The 17,466-nt window shown below is 37.3% G+C and overlaps 1 protein-coding gene across 2 annotated transcripts in view; it reads left to right on the top strand.

The window, feature by feature from the left end:
• Positions 1-15,995, top strand: part of alg5 (ALG5 dolichyl-phosphate beta-glucosyltransferase) — a 36,566-nt gene extending 20,571 nt beyond the window's left edge. For both annotated transcript variants that reach the window (XM_078222271.1, XM_078222272.1), the window contains exons 4-10: positions 242-310; positions 1,903-1,995; positions 3,322-3,435; positions 4,104-4,163; positions 5,018-5,169; positions 12,685-12,770; positions 15,175-15,995. In XM_078222271.1, coding sequence (XP_078078397.1) covers positions 242-310; positions 1,903-1,995; positions 3,322-3,435; positions 4,104-4,163; positions 5,018-5,169; positions 12,685-12,770; positions 15,175-15,290 — 690 coding nt within the window. In that variant the 3' untranslated portion in view covers positions 15,291-15,995. The remainder of the gene's footprint in view (positions 1-241; positions 311-1,902; positions 1,996-3,321; positions 3,436-4,103; positions 4,164-5,017; positions 5,170-12,684; positions 12,771-15,174) is intronic.
• Positions 15,996-17,466: the final 1,471 nt, after the last annotated feature.

The raw sequence follows: 17,466 nt of genomic DNA, 5'->3' as shown, positions 1-17,466 counted from the left end.
CAACAGAGTAAGAAATCACTAAGGCAAATCTATGGGAGTGTTTTCAGCAGTTTTTGCCAAAAATAAAGTACTTGGTGTACTTGAGGGTTATAACAGGCATCCTAACTACAGTTTTGGTCTATTTTAAATACATACCCAATTCCTTTTCACATCATGTAAATCTTCCAGCATTGATGTGTAATATTTTGCACTTTCAAATATAAAAGCTAAAAAAACTTTACCATTTAATCCATCTTTGCAGAGCAAAAACTCCTCATTTACCTATGAAGTGATTGTGGTCGATGATGGCAGCAAAGATGAAACAACCAAGGTAAGCAATCTCCAAAACAAATCCACAAGTGCTTATGGCAGTTTTTGTTGCAATGTACTTAAGATTTATACCAAGCGTGTAACTTTAGTTCTCTCTCTTATTTTCTAAAATTGTGGACCAATGCAAATGTTTTTGAAACCAGCCATCCTATTTCTGCCTGTTGACGGTTTGTTCTAAATTCACATCTTCCTACAGAGATGCTCTTTGATAATTTACTGCTAAAAGGGAACCGCACGTGAAATGTTTTGTTCTATAAAGGTCAGCAACAATTGTATCCAGCTATTTTTTTTTAAATGAGCTCCCCATCCCAGTCGATATCGAGCCTTCAGCAATGTCTTTTCTGAAGTGGGCTGTGTCCTGAATTAGTTGCATGGCGACTATACATCAGTCAAAATTTGTAGTTCAGCTGAATTAAAACATTTTTTAATGGAAAATGTCAAATGCATTCTATTTTACTGATGAAACTGCCTGTAGTGAACGTGGAACCAATATGGTTTGTATCTGTTGGTCATTGTCGAGCTGTGATTGAATTGCCAAATATGTATTATTTAAATATTTTAATGGAATAATCAAATATTAAACAATCAAGTTGAAAAAGCAGATGCTTCATAGTTCAAATGTAATTTTTATCCAGGGGATTGGCAGAAACACCTGTTTGCAATCCTTTATTATAATAACCTTCTGACATTAGTGGCAATGGCTTTAGTTACCCTTAATTGTCTTGAACCATAAAATAAAACAATGCGAATATTGGGAATACTCCAAGTCGGGCAGCTTCTGTGGAGAGAGAAACAGTGTTAATGTTTCACCTTGATTACCTTTGATCAGAGCTGGAGAATGAATAGCTTTTAAGAATGTACTGGGCCAGGATAAGAGCAAGGAAAATCATTAAAATAGCAAATTATTTAAACAATAAATTATCTGAGCCTAGAAGATTTGATGAAACCACATATTTACTCATCTCCCCTTGCCATTAATGTCTGTGAAATGTAAGCATATTTTTAATAAAAGACAGATTTCTCACGCTGTATGGGTCTTTTTGGGAAAGAGCCAGTGCTTTTTGAAGGAGTGGATAACACGTGTGATTGACCATTGTGGAAAGTTTGCTGACTACAGCAATTGTTCATGTGCATAATCCCATGAGTTAAAAACAAGTCAAGCTTCAATATAGCCAATACGTGATCCTGCCTTATACTTCAGTGTTTCATTATTAAAACTGAGATAAACAACACCAATGATTAGAACCCAGAATTCTGACATAACCGCCGTGAAGTGAAATAACTCGCTCATTATTGGAGAGACACTATAAATGGTCCTCTAAAGCCAGTAACAATGAATTAAGTTGCTGACAGTTGCATTTCAACTTTAAACTGTTTGTCAGTCAAGTTAAAGCCATTGTGAAATTTTGCACATGATGGTGAATTGGGATTCTGTCAGCAAAAGTTTGCATCTCTGGCAGCGAAGGTATTATTAGAGTTATATGTGAAAGTTTTGCCAGGTAGCTTACCTTGACATTGAGGTGTTTTTTGCAGATGAGCTAAATTTTATATTAATTTTCTTGCATATATAATGTTTAAATCTATTTATTATAGGTTGCACTGAATTATTCCAAGACACGTGGACCTGATAAGGTCCGCGTGCTAACATTAGTGAAAAATCGTGGGAAAGGTGGAGCTATTAAAATGGTAAGTTTTTTTTTTAAAACACACTACAGCCAGATCCTTTTGTGACCAGAAGTTAAATGGAAAAAAATTACGCATTTATATAGTGCTTTTCATGACCATCCCACATCTCAAAGTGCTTTATAGTAAATTTATTTTTGAAATGTAGTCGCTGTTAAAGCATAGGAAAAGCAGTAATGTGCATACAGCAGACTCCCACAAGCAGCAATGTGATGTTGATTGAAGGATGAATACTGGCCAGGACTCTAAAGATAAGTCATCTTCAAAATAATTCCATGTAACCATTTATATCCATACATCTAGCACCTCTATATATGATTTGTACATTGCAATTGATGGTAATTTGTACATCTTTAATTTAATGAATAGTGTTAGACATTGGAGCCAAATTAAACATCGAGATTAAAGAGGTGGTTTCCAGTGAAGATGCAATTAATTTCTGCTCCTTAATTTAGTTTTGATATTGCAATTGGGAAAGGAACATAGAATCAAATGCAGGCCATTCAGCCCCTCTGCCCTTTGCCACGATTCATGTCTGATCTGCATCTCATTCGCCTGCCTTGGTTCCACGTCCCTTCATACTTTTACCTAACAAAAAACAATAAATCTTGAGCTTTTAAATTTTCAATTGACCCCCAGTCTCAACAGATTTGCTGGGGAAGAGAATTCTAAATTTCCACCAACATTTGTCAAGAAATGCTTTCCTGACATCACCTTGAAATGATCCAGCTGTTATTTTAAAGCAATGCGCCTTTATTCTGGTCTTTCCCACAGACAGAACTGTTCCTCTGTCGAATCTTTCAAAGCTTTAAATCATCTTAAACACCTCAATTAGATGACTTCTAATCCTTTATATTTATAGGAATGCTGAATCTTTTATTGCCAGATTCATGCAGCAAGCCTGCAGCTATCACAGCCGGTGCCACAGCATGCTGCAGTCCCAACATACTGTGACATATGAAGCCATCTGCCATTGTTCTGAAATCTGAAAAGGGCATGCAATATCTGAAGAGCAATTCCCTATTTTGTCATAGTTAACATGCAATGGAATTCACTAAACATATTCTCGCTATTATAGTGAAGGCATATTAAGTATATTTTTATGAAGGCATTAAACAAAAACAGATGTGTGGCATTTTAGGAAAGAAATTGCAACAACTAGGAAATATTACAATGGAGCCATCATTGTATAGAACTTAAAAATTTAACAAAGGCTGACCCCATCTCCAAAGATGTTCTGTGACACTCTTACTGCTCTAGAGCTTATAATTTTGTCAAATACATGTAGATATAATTTAACATAAACCACAACTTTTCATTTCTGTTCAGGGTGTGCTGAGTTGCCGAGGAAGATATGTTCTAATGGCTGATGCTGATGGAGCTACCAAGTTTGCTGACATTGAAAAAGTAGAAGCTGGCTTGAGAAGCCTCCAGATGGGACCAGTGAGTATTCTGTCCGGTGTTTAAATGTCTGACCTGTGGAAATGCAAAATGTTACCTGCAGCAAACTGCATTATCGTGATTAAAAGAAAAATTTCAAAAGAAACATTATTTGGACGTGGTTTACATTTTCCTTTCAGTTGTGCATTTAGGTGGCATTAAAATGCAAAATTACAGTTTTGAATTGGTACCTTAAATGCAAAGGATTCTGGCACCACCTCCATTGTCTTCAAGCATCTCTCCATGCCCACTGTCCAGAATTCTAAACTCTACTTTTTACATATATCCCAAGAAAGATGCGTCTAAAGTACTGCAATGCAGTACTCTAAAATACAAATAATAAAATAAGCATCTATGAGCACAATTGAGACACAATGTTTCGTGCAGTTGAAATAAATGCCCTGGCCAGCATATCAATGAAATATTTAGGCCCTTTAATTTTTAGGAAATTGTTATTATCATAATTGATTCCTGTGATTATTTAGTAAGAAATCTACATTTTCTATTTTGGGTAATTTAATTTGCTGGTGCATCACATTTGCTGGGAGATTTCTATGCTGATTATGAAGCTGCTTTGACACTGATATGGCTTGATGACGCCATTACTTGCTTGACTTTAATCCTGTTCTGGGAAACTAGCTAAATACATTTACTTTGATCTCTTCTTTCAGGACAACATGGCCATATCATGTGGATCCAGAGCTCATTTGGAAAAGGAAACAATAGCCAAAGTAAGTGCAGCCGAATAGCTGTAAGTAGATGGATTTGTACTCTAGGCAGATGTGAAATAATGGATTACAACAATCTGATAAGTGAATTATAAGAATAAGTTTGAGTTCCAAGGTTTCAATTGTATGGTAGAGTTCATTTATGGAACTCAAACTGTGTTAACAAAGCCTTGTTGCACTTGGTAAACTCTTGAAGATAGCTTCAAAAATTGTACAGTCTGGGACTTTAATTCAAAATTTCATAATTTGAGGTATTTGTAGATTTAAATTGATGTGCAAAAAAAATAACTGGTGAAAAACATTTTTCTTAGTTGCTTGATTCAAACCTTTCAATTATTGATGAAGTTCCAGTGGGAGGGTTGTGGGCACCTCTATTCAATCCTGTCACAATTGAAAGAGCTTGACGGTTGTGTGCCATTCTTACCAGCCAGAGGAAATGTACCAGTATATGTTAATTGTGCCAATACCAAAATGGATTAGAGGTTCTAATGTTGGATTAGTGACTAATTGTGGTTCAGCAATGGGTCTAGGTAAATTTCCAGCATTTTTGCTTAAAGATTAAGTGTTAAGCAAAAGTACTACTGTGGCATCATGCTATCTGCAGGGCGGATTGCGCAGGGAGTGCTGTAAATGGCATGGGTGCAATTCTCCTTTTATGTAGATGACTCTCAAACGCTGGGTTCGGCTTTGAGCCAATTATGCGATCAGGCCTGTGGTTGGAAGTTTCACTCTGGTGCGCTTCCATTAGCTAGGGGAGCCTCTTAGAATTTCAGCATTAACTTTTCTAAGGAAATTCGGAGCTTTTGGTAGTTTAGATTCAGCAACAGTTGTAATTATAATTGTCTCTTCTATTAAAGCGTTCCTATTTTCGGACCCTGCTCATGTATGGTTTCCACTTTTTGGTGTGGTTTCTGTGTGTAAGAGGAATAAAGGATACGCAGTGTGGCTTCAAGCTTTTGACTCGAGAGGCAGCTCATCGGACCTTCTCAACTTTGCATGTAGACCGCTGGTACGTAGTTTTTTTAGATTGTGTAGTGAATTATATTAAGATACAAAGTTAAAATTACTTTTTGTATGTAAACTAATTTATTGAAATTGCTTAATTTGAATTATGGGATTACATTAAATTCAAATTAATATTTTATTTTGAAACTGCAGTACTGTTTTATTCCAGTTAATTATATTACTGGATTTTTTTAATTGCAAAAATGGTTTTAATCATCATGAGTCAACTACATAGAAAAGTGAAGGAATATACAGAACATAATGTGATTTAACTATTGCTGCACACACTCAAACACACTTTACTTTAATATCATTTACTGCATTGGAAAGAAATTGGGTGCTTTCCTCAACTCTTCATAAATTTAACTGAATAAAAATGCCAACAATGTTGGTATCTCAAGCCACTTCCAAATACATTCCTCAACGTGGAAAATATATGTTTTTAAAGATACAGATGAGTGCAATCAAATAAAGCTGAGAAAAGGCTTCTTATCAAGGCAACATTTGAATATACAAGGAAGCAGGGTCAATCTTAAATTTTCTCTGTTTAAAATTTTTTTTAAAGTTTATTTATTAGTCACAAGTAAGGCTTACATTTACACTGCAATGAAGTTACTGCGAAATTCCCTTAGCCGCCACACTCCGGCGCCTGTTCGGGTCAATGCACCTAACCAGCACGTCTTTCAGACTGTGGATGGAAACCGGAGCACTCAGAGGAAACCCACGCAGACATGGGGAGAACGTGCAAACTCCAAACTGACAGTGACCCAAGCTGGGAATCGAACCCGGGTCCCTGGCGCTGTGAGGCAGCAGTGCTAACACTGCCAACGTGCCACCCCCAAGGGGAGAAGACAATTGTGAAATGCAGCACTTGAGTTGAAATAACAGTTCCAGTGACCCAATTAAAAAGTTTGGACACCAGAAAGTATCAAAGTCTAATGGGCCCAGCTCCAACCTCTTGAATGTTTGGAATATTTTTTCACTATTGACATCTAGAGGCTAAAAGGGTCTGTAGTACTGAGACTATCCACCATGTTGCATTTAGATAGCTTTAGTTAAGCAAGAAAGTTTCATTTGATACTCAGACTGAGCCATTCTTAGACTTCCTATGAAGTTTTTTAACTAGAACTAACTCAGAATCCTGATCTTTCTAAACTGAATTTGGTGCTAAAATTCTTTATTTCACCTCCTGATTCTAGGAGCAGCCATTCTTGAGAATGGTGGACTTCTCAGGTGACAATTAATCCTTGGGTAATCCCATTATCAAGCAATATTGCCAGACGAGTTGTGGAATTGTCTGTTGTCTTGATTATGTCTTCATCAAAATACTCCTCTATTCGAGCTACATCCATCCAATATTCATTAGTGTAAAAAGACCCTCTATAATTATCTGAAAGGAAGTCAGGTTAATTATCTTGATATCTGCTCTGATCAAACTCTGACTTGCTTTCAAAGTTGATATTTTTTTGCAAGGCTGTTTCTTGTCACATCGTAGTTGACTTGTCCCTTTTTAAACTCTATTGTGGTGTAATTACAGGATGCATGGTGGGGAAGGGGGGAAAGAGATAATGAGAAACAGTTATTCTGTGAAAGTGGTTATCTTTTACGGATCTTCTTCCCATTTTTCTCACAAGTTCTTCAGTAGTGAATAGTACCGGTGTTTAATTTTGACTATGCTTTTTACTGTTGGGTAGTTTGCACTGATATATACAAAAGGATAGTGCTTTGTATATGAACATGGCTTCTATAGTTGACACTGGGAGGAGATAATCTTTTGAGAGTATATGACCTCAAAGAGAAGCACTGTGTGCTAATGTATTAAAATATTGTGGAATTTTGTTGAAAGTTTGTTTCAAGAACTTGGTATTTGTGTTTTATGTTTCAAGCATTTTCATTAATATATAGGAATGCAGTAAATTGGCTAGAAACTAAGTTGTCTCAATTGTGGTAAATTCTGTGCATTTATTTTATAAACAGGATCAATTGTTTCCCACCATAGCAGATGAACTGATATTTGAGAGCAGATTAGCTGTGCTGGTGATGGATGAGTTGGTATTCATTTGTCTAGTTTCTGGTATGTATGGCAGCTGCATAAGTGTCATAATATCGCATAAAAGAATTACATGATGTGCATTCCAATGTCACCTTAGTCCAGTGGTTCCCAAAGGGTGCGGCGCGCCACACTGGTGCGGCAAGAGAGAATGGCAAGTGTGGCGGGAAGATTCAAGGACAATCAAAGAAATATTTAAACATGGTTTAGATATTTTTCCAAAGTGATTGTTTTATACTTTCTGGATGTCCCATGATCATATTATAAAGTAGTTGTGTTCTATGTTATGAATCAAGCACTGCTAGGAGGTCTTTTTTGTTTTTGAAGGTATTTCTTATCAATAGAAAAATTGGGTGTGGCGTGAGCAAATTTTTATTCCGAAAGTGTGGCCCAGTGAAAAAAGTTTGGGAACCACTGCCTTAGTCTGTACCTCAGATGTACGATTAATAATCCGCACCAGGTGATAAACTCACATATTGCTAAATAGATTATGTTTATAGCAGGCCCAGAGTAAGTGGGGAACACCAAGAGTACATCACTTTGAAAGAAAGGAAGCTTCACTAAGGAATTAGTAAGCAAAATATTGGACTATTCGACATCACAAAAAGACTGTAGATAGCTGTACAGTACTTTGAAAATGCATTCATTATAACTCGTAGGTGAAGCAAAGGCATGAAAGATGCAGAATGGGAATGCAGGTATTACATTACAGTAATGAGGCTAAGCTAACTCATGAGAAACCATCAGAACTAAATTAAGCTTGTCTGCTGAACGGTGCTTTTTCTTTCTGTTGTCTTAATTGTGCAATTTTCATTGTGTTATTCTGTTGCTTTTTAAAACTATTACCCTGTGTTTTCTTGGATGGGAGGAGAAAAAAATCACCCACGTCATGTTCTTAGTTGTCGTGGTAAATAAAAAGTATGCAAGTGCAGATTGACTGAGGGCAAGATCAGGCTTGGCTGTAATATATCCCACAGTTGAATCATTTACTGGCTATAACTGTCAGGGCCCACATGCAAAGAAGGATCACTTGAGTGAAGTACCAGAAGGTGACTGGTGCCAATGGCACTTTATTGCCACAAGAATTAACAACTGGTTGAGAGAAAGAGTTTTGTTTTAAAGTACACTATTGAATAGTATCTATTATTTTGTGTTCATCGTATTTATTTTTTAATCAAAATTATCAAAAGTTCTACAAACTTAAATGAATGCAGCATGTCAGTGTTGCTAAGCAACAGATGTCAGAAATGAGGCCCACCCTGGCATCTGCTTTTTTTCTTGAAAATAATTTATAATTTTCTTAATTTGACTCATAAATTTAATTGTTCAGCTTAAAAAATTCAGTCTTAGCAAAATTGCTGTTGTAAGCTGGGACTCTTCACTCACCCCAGCTTAATTTTTTTCAAAGATTTCTATGTTGAAAACCAATTAACATTTCATTAGTGCGGTAAAGACCATAAGATATTGGAGCAAAATTAAGCCATTCGGCTTGTCAAGTCTGCTTCACCATTCAATCATGACTGATAAGTTTCTCAACCCCATTCTCTCGCTTTTCCCCCCGCAACCTTTGATCCCCTTACCAATCAAGAACCTATCTACCTCTGTCTTAAATGCACTTAATGACCTGGCCTCCACAGCCTTCGGTTACAATGAATTCCATAGATTCACCATCCTGTGGCTAAAGAAATTCTTCCTTTTCTCAGTTCTAAAGGATCGTCCCTTTACTCTGAGGCTGTGCCCTCGGATCCCAGTCTCTCCTACTAATGGAAACATCTTCCCACCATCCACTCTATCCAGACCTTTCAAATCAAAAATAGTAGGAGTAGTCTTTCCAAAGTAAGTTGTGTACGACAAAGTAATATTTCTGTGCTGCGTTTAAGTGAAACTTTTGAGTATTCCAACCTAATTCAATGATTGAACGGTATAGCAGTTTGAAAGTTAATGAGGTTTATTGGTGAAATCCCAATCATTGTTCCTATTCCGGTTTTGATGTTTTATTTTAAATTGTATAAATGAAGTGGCTCGAGGTATTTGCATAACCATGTCACAATTATGAGTGAACTAGTTATGCCCCATGAGATTTTGTTGTATGTAGTATGGTTTACAAATAATAAGACAACGTTCAGAAAGAATGTGATGTTCAAATAATATGGTAATGTTGCTGGATGAGTGATCCAGGGGCTTGGAAGAATAACCTAGGAAATGAGAGTTCAAATCTCACCATCAGGGTTTGAGAATGTGTTCAGTGCTGAAAATAACACAGCTGATATTTGTGTAAATGACCATGAAGCTGTCACATTGTTATTATTCTAATGTCCTCGCGGGAAGCAACCTTGTCATCTTTAACTGTCCTTGTACATGATGCTAGTCCTCCTCTGAAATGGTCTAGAAAGCCATTCAACTGTCTCTAACTTCTACCAGCTATTCAAGAAGGCCTGCTACCAGTATGTCAGGTCGAGGAATGGGTAATGAACACTAAATCCTGATGCTAATCAGCCAGGCACCAGGAGTGCATATATACACTCAGTACTGCATCTGCCAGCACATGCAAGATTTCTCCCACCACTAATGTCATTAGTATGCGCCCCATCAATTGATGCCAGTTTGTCCCTGTGGAAGTGATGACCACTCACTCAGCCACACGCTTTGGCACATCCTATCTGTCACTGACCCGCTCCTTCTGCTATTCCAAATCATCTTTTTGGGGTGCCAAAGAGTTTTATGATTCTGAGATGATTGTGAATTCTGAGTCTTTTACATCAGCAAAATAACACTGCATCCCACTACATGCATGGCAATCTAATATCTTTTACACCATAATCTTTTGCATAATTCTACCACAGGAAATTGTGTAGGAGAAGCACATGGAAAATAATATACAGCAACGTAAAACCTTACAAAAAAAAAGCAAATTACTGCGGATGCTGGAATCTGAAACCAAAAGAGAAAGTGCTGGAAAATCTCAAAGCGTTAACAGAGAGTCATCTGGACTCGAAATGTCAGCTCTTTTCTCTCCTTACAGATGCTGCCAGACCTGTTGAGATTTTCCAGCATTTTCTCTTTTGCTAAAACCTTGTAAGTAGGGTTTACAATTTGTTTTTTTTCTCTACTGAGGTCAATTCTGCTTCAGCATTTCTACACCTGTATTTTAATATTCAAGAGTCCTTCAACTGCTGGTTTGACATTGTAGGTAGTGCAACTACATTTGAGGATCTGCAGTGGCATCACTAAGCTCAGCTGACAACAAATGCCAGCAATAGCTATGTCCAAAGAGTGAGTGAAAAATGCAAAACCAATTAATTCTCTTGAGTTAGCTATGTGGGGCAGGAAGGGAAACCAGGAATACTTCATCTTTATGTGAAGGACAATATTTTGGAAACAGGCCAGAAATACTAGCTCAAAGTTATTGTCTTGATGTCACCAGATTGGTATCAGAAGAGTTCATGTAGCAAAACCTCTTTGAAAAATTTATCCAGCAGCTTTTCAGAGATGACCTTCTCCCTTTAATCTCAGACAATTCTGTCCATGACATGACATTCCTTTTATATACTGAAGCCTCACTGCAGAAATTAAAACATCCCTTAATTTCATGGTAATGTAAAGTTGCATGTAATTTTCATGTACAACTTGGATGAGAATGACTGCAGCATGGACAAGTGATAAGTAGTTTGTATTGTATTTGTCTGTGTATTTATTTATTGATTGATTATCTAATTATCTCACTATGTATTTATAAAATTCAGTTACACCCAGAAAATTGAGGAGCATAGAAGACCACAGCTGCACTTTCATAGATGTTTTGTTCTGTGCCATTTTGTAGAACATTTTTTTCCATTTTGAGATTGTCACCAGGGCTTTCTAATATGTGCAGTTGAAATTCCAACTTGCAGAATGGTAAGCTTTGGTGACAAGAATTTAAATTGATTATTTTGAGAATAGAGTCCATTTTGGCTAGTTCAAAAGTAAGATAAAACAGAAGCCTTGCATTTATAAAGTGCTCTATGTTTGTCAGAGATATCATGCAGACACAGAAGATGTTTCCATTTCTGAGCATGATCAGAAGGGGCCGTAAATATAAGATGATGGTTAATAGATTCAACTGGGAATTATGGGATAATTTCTTTATCCACTGTGTGTTTAGGATATGGAATTCACTAATATGCATAGTTGAGGCAAATAGCGTAGATGCATTCAAGGGAAGCTTGACAAACATGCGGGAGAATAGTATACAGCTAGAGGAAGAGGAGGAGACTTCTGTGAAGCATAAACAAAGACCCGTTGTACTGAAAGCTTTTCGCTCTAATAAAAACAAAAAACCGCAGATGCTGGAAATCTGAAATAAAAACAGAAAATGCTGTCTAATACAGATCTGTAGAAGGATCATTTAGATCTGAAACTTTAGCTGTGTTTCTCTCCACAGATACCGCCAGACCTGCTGAGTTTATCCAGCATTTTCTGTTTTTAATTTAGCTTTTTACTCTATGGTAAATACTTAATGATTTCAAATTCACAGATTAAATTACTGAATTTGATAAACCGTGCCCACAAAATGCATTGATGGTGTTAGAGGAGAAACGCTTTATATGCAAAGAACAGCACCACCAACAACTCAGTGTTTCCTTATATGCATTCCTAGAGTGGCTCAATCCCATAGCCATCTGACTTGGATAAGAATGTTGCCAACTGAACCAATCCAATACTAAATGTTGAAGCAAGTTAAAATGTGAGTTTGCCTATATCAAGTTAAAGGAATAATTGGCAAACAGAACCATAGATTAGCAATGGGAAACATCTAATTGAAGAAGAAAAGGGGACTAATCAAAATATATTCTGGTATAGAGAAAGGAAGTGCATCAAAGATTGGATTCCAAAGAATAGATTAGATCAAATTTGAAACTTAAAAACATTTGCAGTTTACAGACGAGATCATTTCTGAAGCAAGGACAAGTGTAAAGAATCCAGAAAATCTGCAAAGCAGCAACTTGCACTTGTGCATGGGCTTTAATGTAAATGCAAATGCGTTTCATGCATCGAGATTGATATCAATAGCTTATTTGTCATTTGGATCACATCCTGTAGAGATTCACAGAACATGCTGCTCCCTCATGGAGCACTTTGGTATTAATCCTGCAAAATGACCCTTTCGCTGGAAAGGAGCTGTCAGGGTAATGTATTTTTAGTCTGATCAAGTACTACTTTTATGAGGAGAGAAGGTCTGAAGAAAGTTAGCCAGGTTGTTTTCATTGGCTTCGACTTGAGGGCTATTCATCGCCAACATGAACAGACTTGGGAGCATTTTGCCTGGCTCCCACCTGTAAAGGGTGGGTAGGGAGCAAAACAAAAAGAAAATGTGTTTTGGAATATTGTTTTGTCCCATTTTTGTGTACTGTGAAAGTACTACTTGCTTTAAATTCTGAAGCAGTGAATGTAAAATCTTTTGCACAATCATATATTTTTATTGCATTTCAGGGCTTTTGATGTGGAACTCCTCTACATAGCCCAGTGTTTAAAGATTCCAATTGCAGAAGTTGCTGTGCAGTGGACAGAGATAGAGGGTAAGTTACTTACATGGCCAGAATAATAGGCTAATAATGAGGAAGTGGAGTCACTACTAACAATTTGGTATTTAGTGCTGAAATAAATTGTTATCCATGTATTTTTTCTTTTGGACAACACGGGTTATAGACCAATATTCTGTGTATGGCGCTTTTACGGAACAATTGAAACTCTCTTTTTAAATTGTACCTCAAATTGATTTTGTATTTTATTTGCTTTGGAAAATAATGGTGGTGAAATTGTACCCCACCCTATCTGCATATTCAATCAAAAAAATACTATTTCATAAAGAACCCTGCATTTTTTTTGTATAACAAACATTTGCCAATGAGTTGCTGTGATCAATGAATATAGGGGTGATTTTCCAGCCCCGTTCCCAGCGACAGAATGAGACCCTTCCTGCCCCCTGCTGCTGATGTCATCACGTTCATGCCCAATCCAACTTGATTACCATGGATCAAGATCTATTTAAATATTCAAAAACTGCTTTACACCATTGCTTCAGGGTTCCCCAAATATTCCTCCCTGCTGGTGTGACATCATGCCAGCGGAAATCACTACTGATTTCCAAAAATGGAGAACAGTCACGATGACCATGTTAGGGGTGCAGAGGCCATTGTCGTCCCTGGATGGTCAGGAATGTGGCAGGGCAGTGCCCTGGCACCCTTCAGGGGGTGCCGAAGACCTAATTCCAGTGAGTTGGGGGTGGGGGGGTAGTAGTTCCTTAACATTAACTTGAGATTGGGGTGCTTTTTTAAAAGGGCTCTTTTAAAAGCTGCCTCTAGAGCCAGCCTTGCTGGCATCTTTACGCCCTGTCCCCCTCACAACGATGGCACAAGACACTGCTTTAAAATGGCAAAGTGTCATAAGATCTGGCGAGAAAAGCTGTCCGTTTCTCGGGAGAAACCTGCCGGTTTTCAGTCAGTACCTGACACACTGCCCTTTTTTATCAGGAGAATGGTTTACCAGTCTTAAAGTTGATATTTTTAGATGGAGTGGGGCTGAGTGGGGTTTATTTGAGTTCATTATTTATGAGCATTGTTTTTTCGTTTCACCATCCACCATTCAAGGGTGTTTCACTGATTTACAAAAGCCTCTGCTGGTACGTTGGGAATTAATTTTGCTCTCTCAGATGGAGGGCAGCGAGAAGCCTAAACCAAAGTCCAGTTATACAGATCCCATCACCAGCCAAGTATGTGGATCCTTTGCTACCAGAGCCACTTACCTATGTCCATCAGTATGTGCCTTTCCACTTGACCAGAGAGACCTTTCTCCAGGTTGGAAATTTATTCTTGTATTGACATCTTTATCAGCACAAAGATGGTTGTGTGGCTGGAAGTTAAAGTGCATTGTACATGGATAAATACACAGTCTGCATGCTACACTGGATGTCAATAAGTGACTATGCTTTGTGCAGCCACGTTATTTTAGAATGACTGAGGGATTATGACATTGGGAGATATGTCAGGCAAGACTTTTAATTTTATTTTGCATCATAAAGGTGTTCCCTACAGAGATGTTGGTATAGATAAGATGCAAAGAAAGAATGATGAGGTTCAGTGAGGGCTTGGCATGGGTGAGGTATAGTGGAACAAAAATTACTTTGTCACTTGCTCACAGTATCTGTTCCCTGTCTCCAGATTGGATTTCCTATTACTTCACTTACGCCATGGCAGATGTATGAATTCATTTTGAACCTTAAAGGCCGAGATAACCCGATATGTAGCTACTTATCGCCAAGAACACAGCTCTTTAATTTGGACCTATAGGGAACAACTTTTCCCATTAAACCTTGCTTTGCAGAAGGCCAAGTTTGCACCGAAAACTATAAACAATTAATCAAAAGACTGATGACAGAAAATTGTGAACAATTGGTTCAATACTTTGCTGATGTTCCAGCAATGTGGCACCACAGTATCAATTTCTTCAATAGTAGAACATCAAATTGACTATGAAGCTGTCTGGTATGAGAAATTAAACACGCTGGCGCATTTAGTTTGAAAAATTGGTGGTTTATCCTTCAGCTGAGCCATTCCACATGTGACCTGGGAATGTTTTGTGGGGGGAAATTGATCATTTTCCCTGTATTCCAATCATTCCGATGTTGAATCACCTTGACCAGGAAGATGGTTACATAAAATAAGTAGGCAATATAAATAATTTTCTTCAAAACCTTAGGGACTATGAATTGCAGTGTTATAAAGATATAAAGCACTGCGACTCAATTATTATAGAATGAAACCTTTCGAGTGCACAATCATGACTACTCATAACCAAGATGCCTTTCCAATCTTGTGTTCTAAAATTGTTGGGGTTTTTGTAAGATAGCAATACATTTTTGAGAGCCAAATGCAGAACTGATATGATCTTCTCTAATTTTATATTGTCTGCCTTGTACTGTAGGATCTAAACTAGTTCCATTCTGGAGTTGGTTACAGATGGGTAAAGATCTTCTCTTCATTCGGTTACGTTATCTTACTGGTGCCTGGAACCTTGAAATGCCCAAAAAAGTCAACTAATTTTTTACACTGTAGCTGTTCATGAAGATGGATGGACATATCAAATTGCTGAAATGTAATCACGGGACATGGTGACACAAGATGTTTTACTACAGAGGGCAAAACATTTTGTTCATTCTGCATTCACAGGGCAGTTGTTTTTGTGTTGGTAAATGCACACTGGTGAATAAAGTGGAAATTTTCTATATGAACTGTATTCTTGGTTAAAACAAAGATAAAATGTCATTGTGAAGACCAAATTGGGGCAACAGATGGATTATGTTTAAGAGTAGCGGTTTACTTTCCTCGTTTATATAATTGTTGCAAGGAGGTTTCTTGGTTTGCCTCAGACTGTAAGTGGCATTAAATTAACGAATTGTACACTTAAGCTGTGTATTTTATCGAAATGCCTTAAAAAATTCTTTTTCTTGGTCTTGTATAATTCAGTTGCCAAACTTGAGTAAATTGCTGTACCATGTTAAGATGGATGACACATAGGGCTAAATGATTAAGATATACTTGGGTTTTTCCTTATTTCTTACTGGCTATGATTGAAAACCAATATAATGGGATTTGTATTAAGGGAGGGTTATTACAGTGGTTGATTCATGTAACCTGTGCAAGATTTTAACATATTTATTTGAAACTGGAATTTATCAAGTCTTTAAACTTGAAATAATTTTTTATCCACGGTACTTTAATTAAAAAAATATGGTAATGGTTAAATTTGGCACATCTATCTTTGTATTTCGATATAGATTTCAAGTTTCCAATCCTGATGCTTTATGAAGTAGATGCACACGAACCTGATGGTTTACTGGCTGCAACAAGCACTTGTATCATTCGAAATCTGAGGCAGTATCTAAATACTTAACAGTAATATTAAGAGTCAAAACAAGATGCAGGAAACAGGCATCATTTAAAGTGATAAACATAAGAAATTGGCCTGGCATCATGGAATTTCAATAGTTAAAGACTATATTTACAGTTGGCTTGATTTTTTTTACACTTTTGTCCACTTCCAACAATGAGCAACAGGTACAAAGCTGAAGTGGATAATTGCAAAGAAAAATTTCCTAACATATCTTCAAGACAAGTTAACTTTTTGTGCATTATCCTTATTATTGTTTATATATCTCTACAAGATCACTTCCTTTCCTGGCTCTCAAGCCCAAATTTCTCTAGCCTTTTATCATAACTCTCATGGCTCAAGTTGGGATCATCTTGTGCAATCTGTCTCCTGCACTTTGATGTTTACATGCAAGCCCATTTTTTAAAATAGGCTGATTGCTGTATGCTCAAAGGAGATTGTGACCTTGCTGTGTGTCACCTGATGGATAGCATGTAGTTCAGAGCCTTGTACATGAAAATAAGTGCACATTCCAGATTTCAACAAAGTTTACTGCAGCTCATCGGACTCGAGAATGCCACATTGCTGAGGAAATTGGCTGAGGGGTATTTACACAGTTGGAGCACATCACTGTTGCAGTAGCTTTTAGAACTCCCAAAATTTATGAGCTGTGCAGGATATGTTCAAACGAAATACTGGAATTCTCTCCCTAAGAGTACTGTGGGTGTACCAACACCTCGGGGACCGCAGCATTTCGAGAAGGCAGCTCACCACCACCTTCTGAAGGGATGGGCTGTAAATGCTTGTCTAGCCAGTGACGCCCACATCCCATAAAATGAATAAAACAAAAACTCAGCAAAATTCACTTGTAACTTCATCTATAATACAAATTAGAATTTATGGATATGCCAAATAGCAGCAACCTCTCCATATTAACTAAGAAGATTCAATATCAAGTCCCTGTCTTTTGTTGCATTACCTCATCTCAGCTGTGAATACGGTAGTGATGCTACAGCTGATCATTCTCATCAGAGGTTGAGGAAGGACAAATTAAACTGTCCTCACTTATGATCACAATCCAGCAACCCCTGCTGCAAGCTGATTACGTGACCTCAGGCAAGAATAGATTCAGGCTTGACTATGATTCTGATATTGAATAACTCAGCATGAGTCATAGCCACTTGGGTGACAGAGTGGAGAGCTAGAGCTGCCCGTGTAGTTTATACCTAAAAACAGTCGATACAATTAGGGAAAACATTTGAGAAAATGGGTGAGAAAAAGGAAAAAAAATCAGTTGCCTAATTTCAAAAACCAAATGAAATTGTTTTGCATGTTTTCACATGATAA

Source organism: Mustelus asterias, chromosome 10 (assembly GCF_964213995.1).
Source record: "Mustelus asterias chromosome 10, sMusAst1.hap1.1, whole genome shotgun sequence".
NCBI lineage: Eukaryota > Metazoa > Chordata > Chondrichthyes > Carcharhiniformes > Triakidae > Mustelus > Mustelus asterias.
The sequence above is the reverse complement of the archived record's forward strand: the minus strand, read 5'-3'. Positions and strand labels throughout refer to the sequence as shown.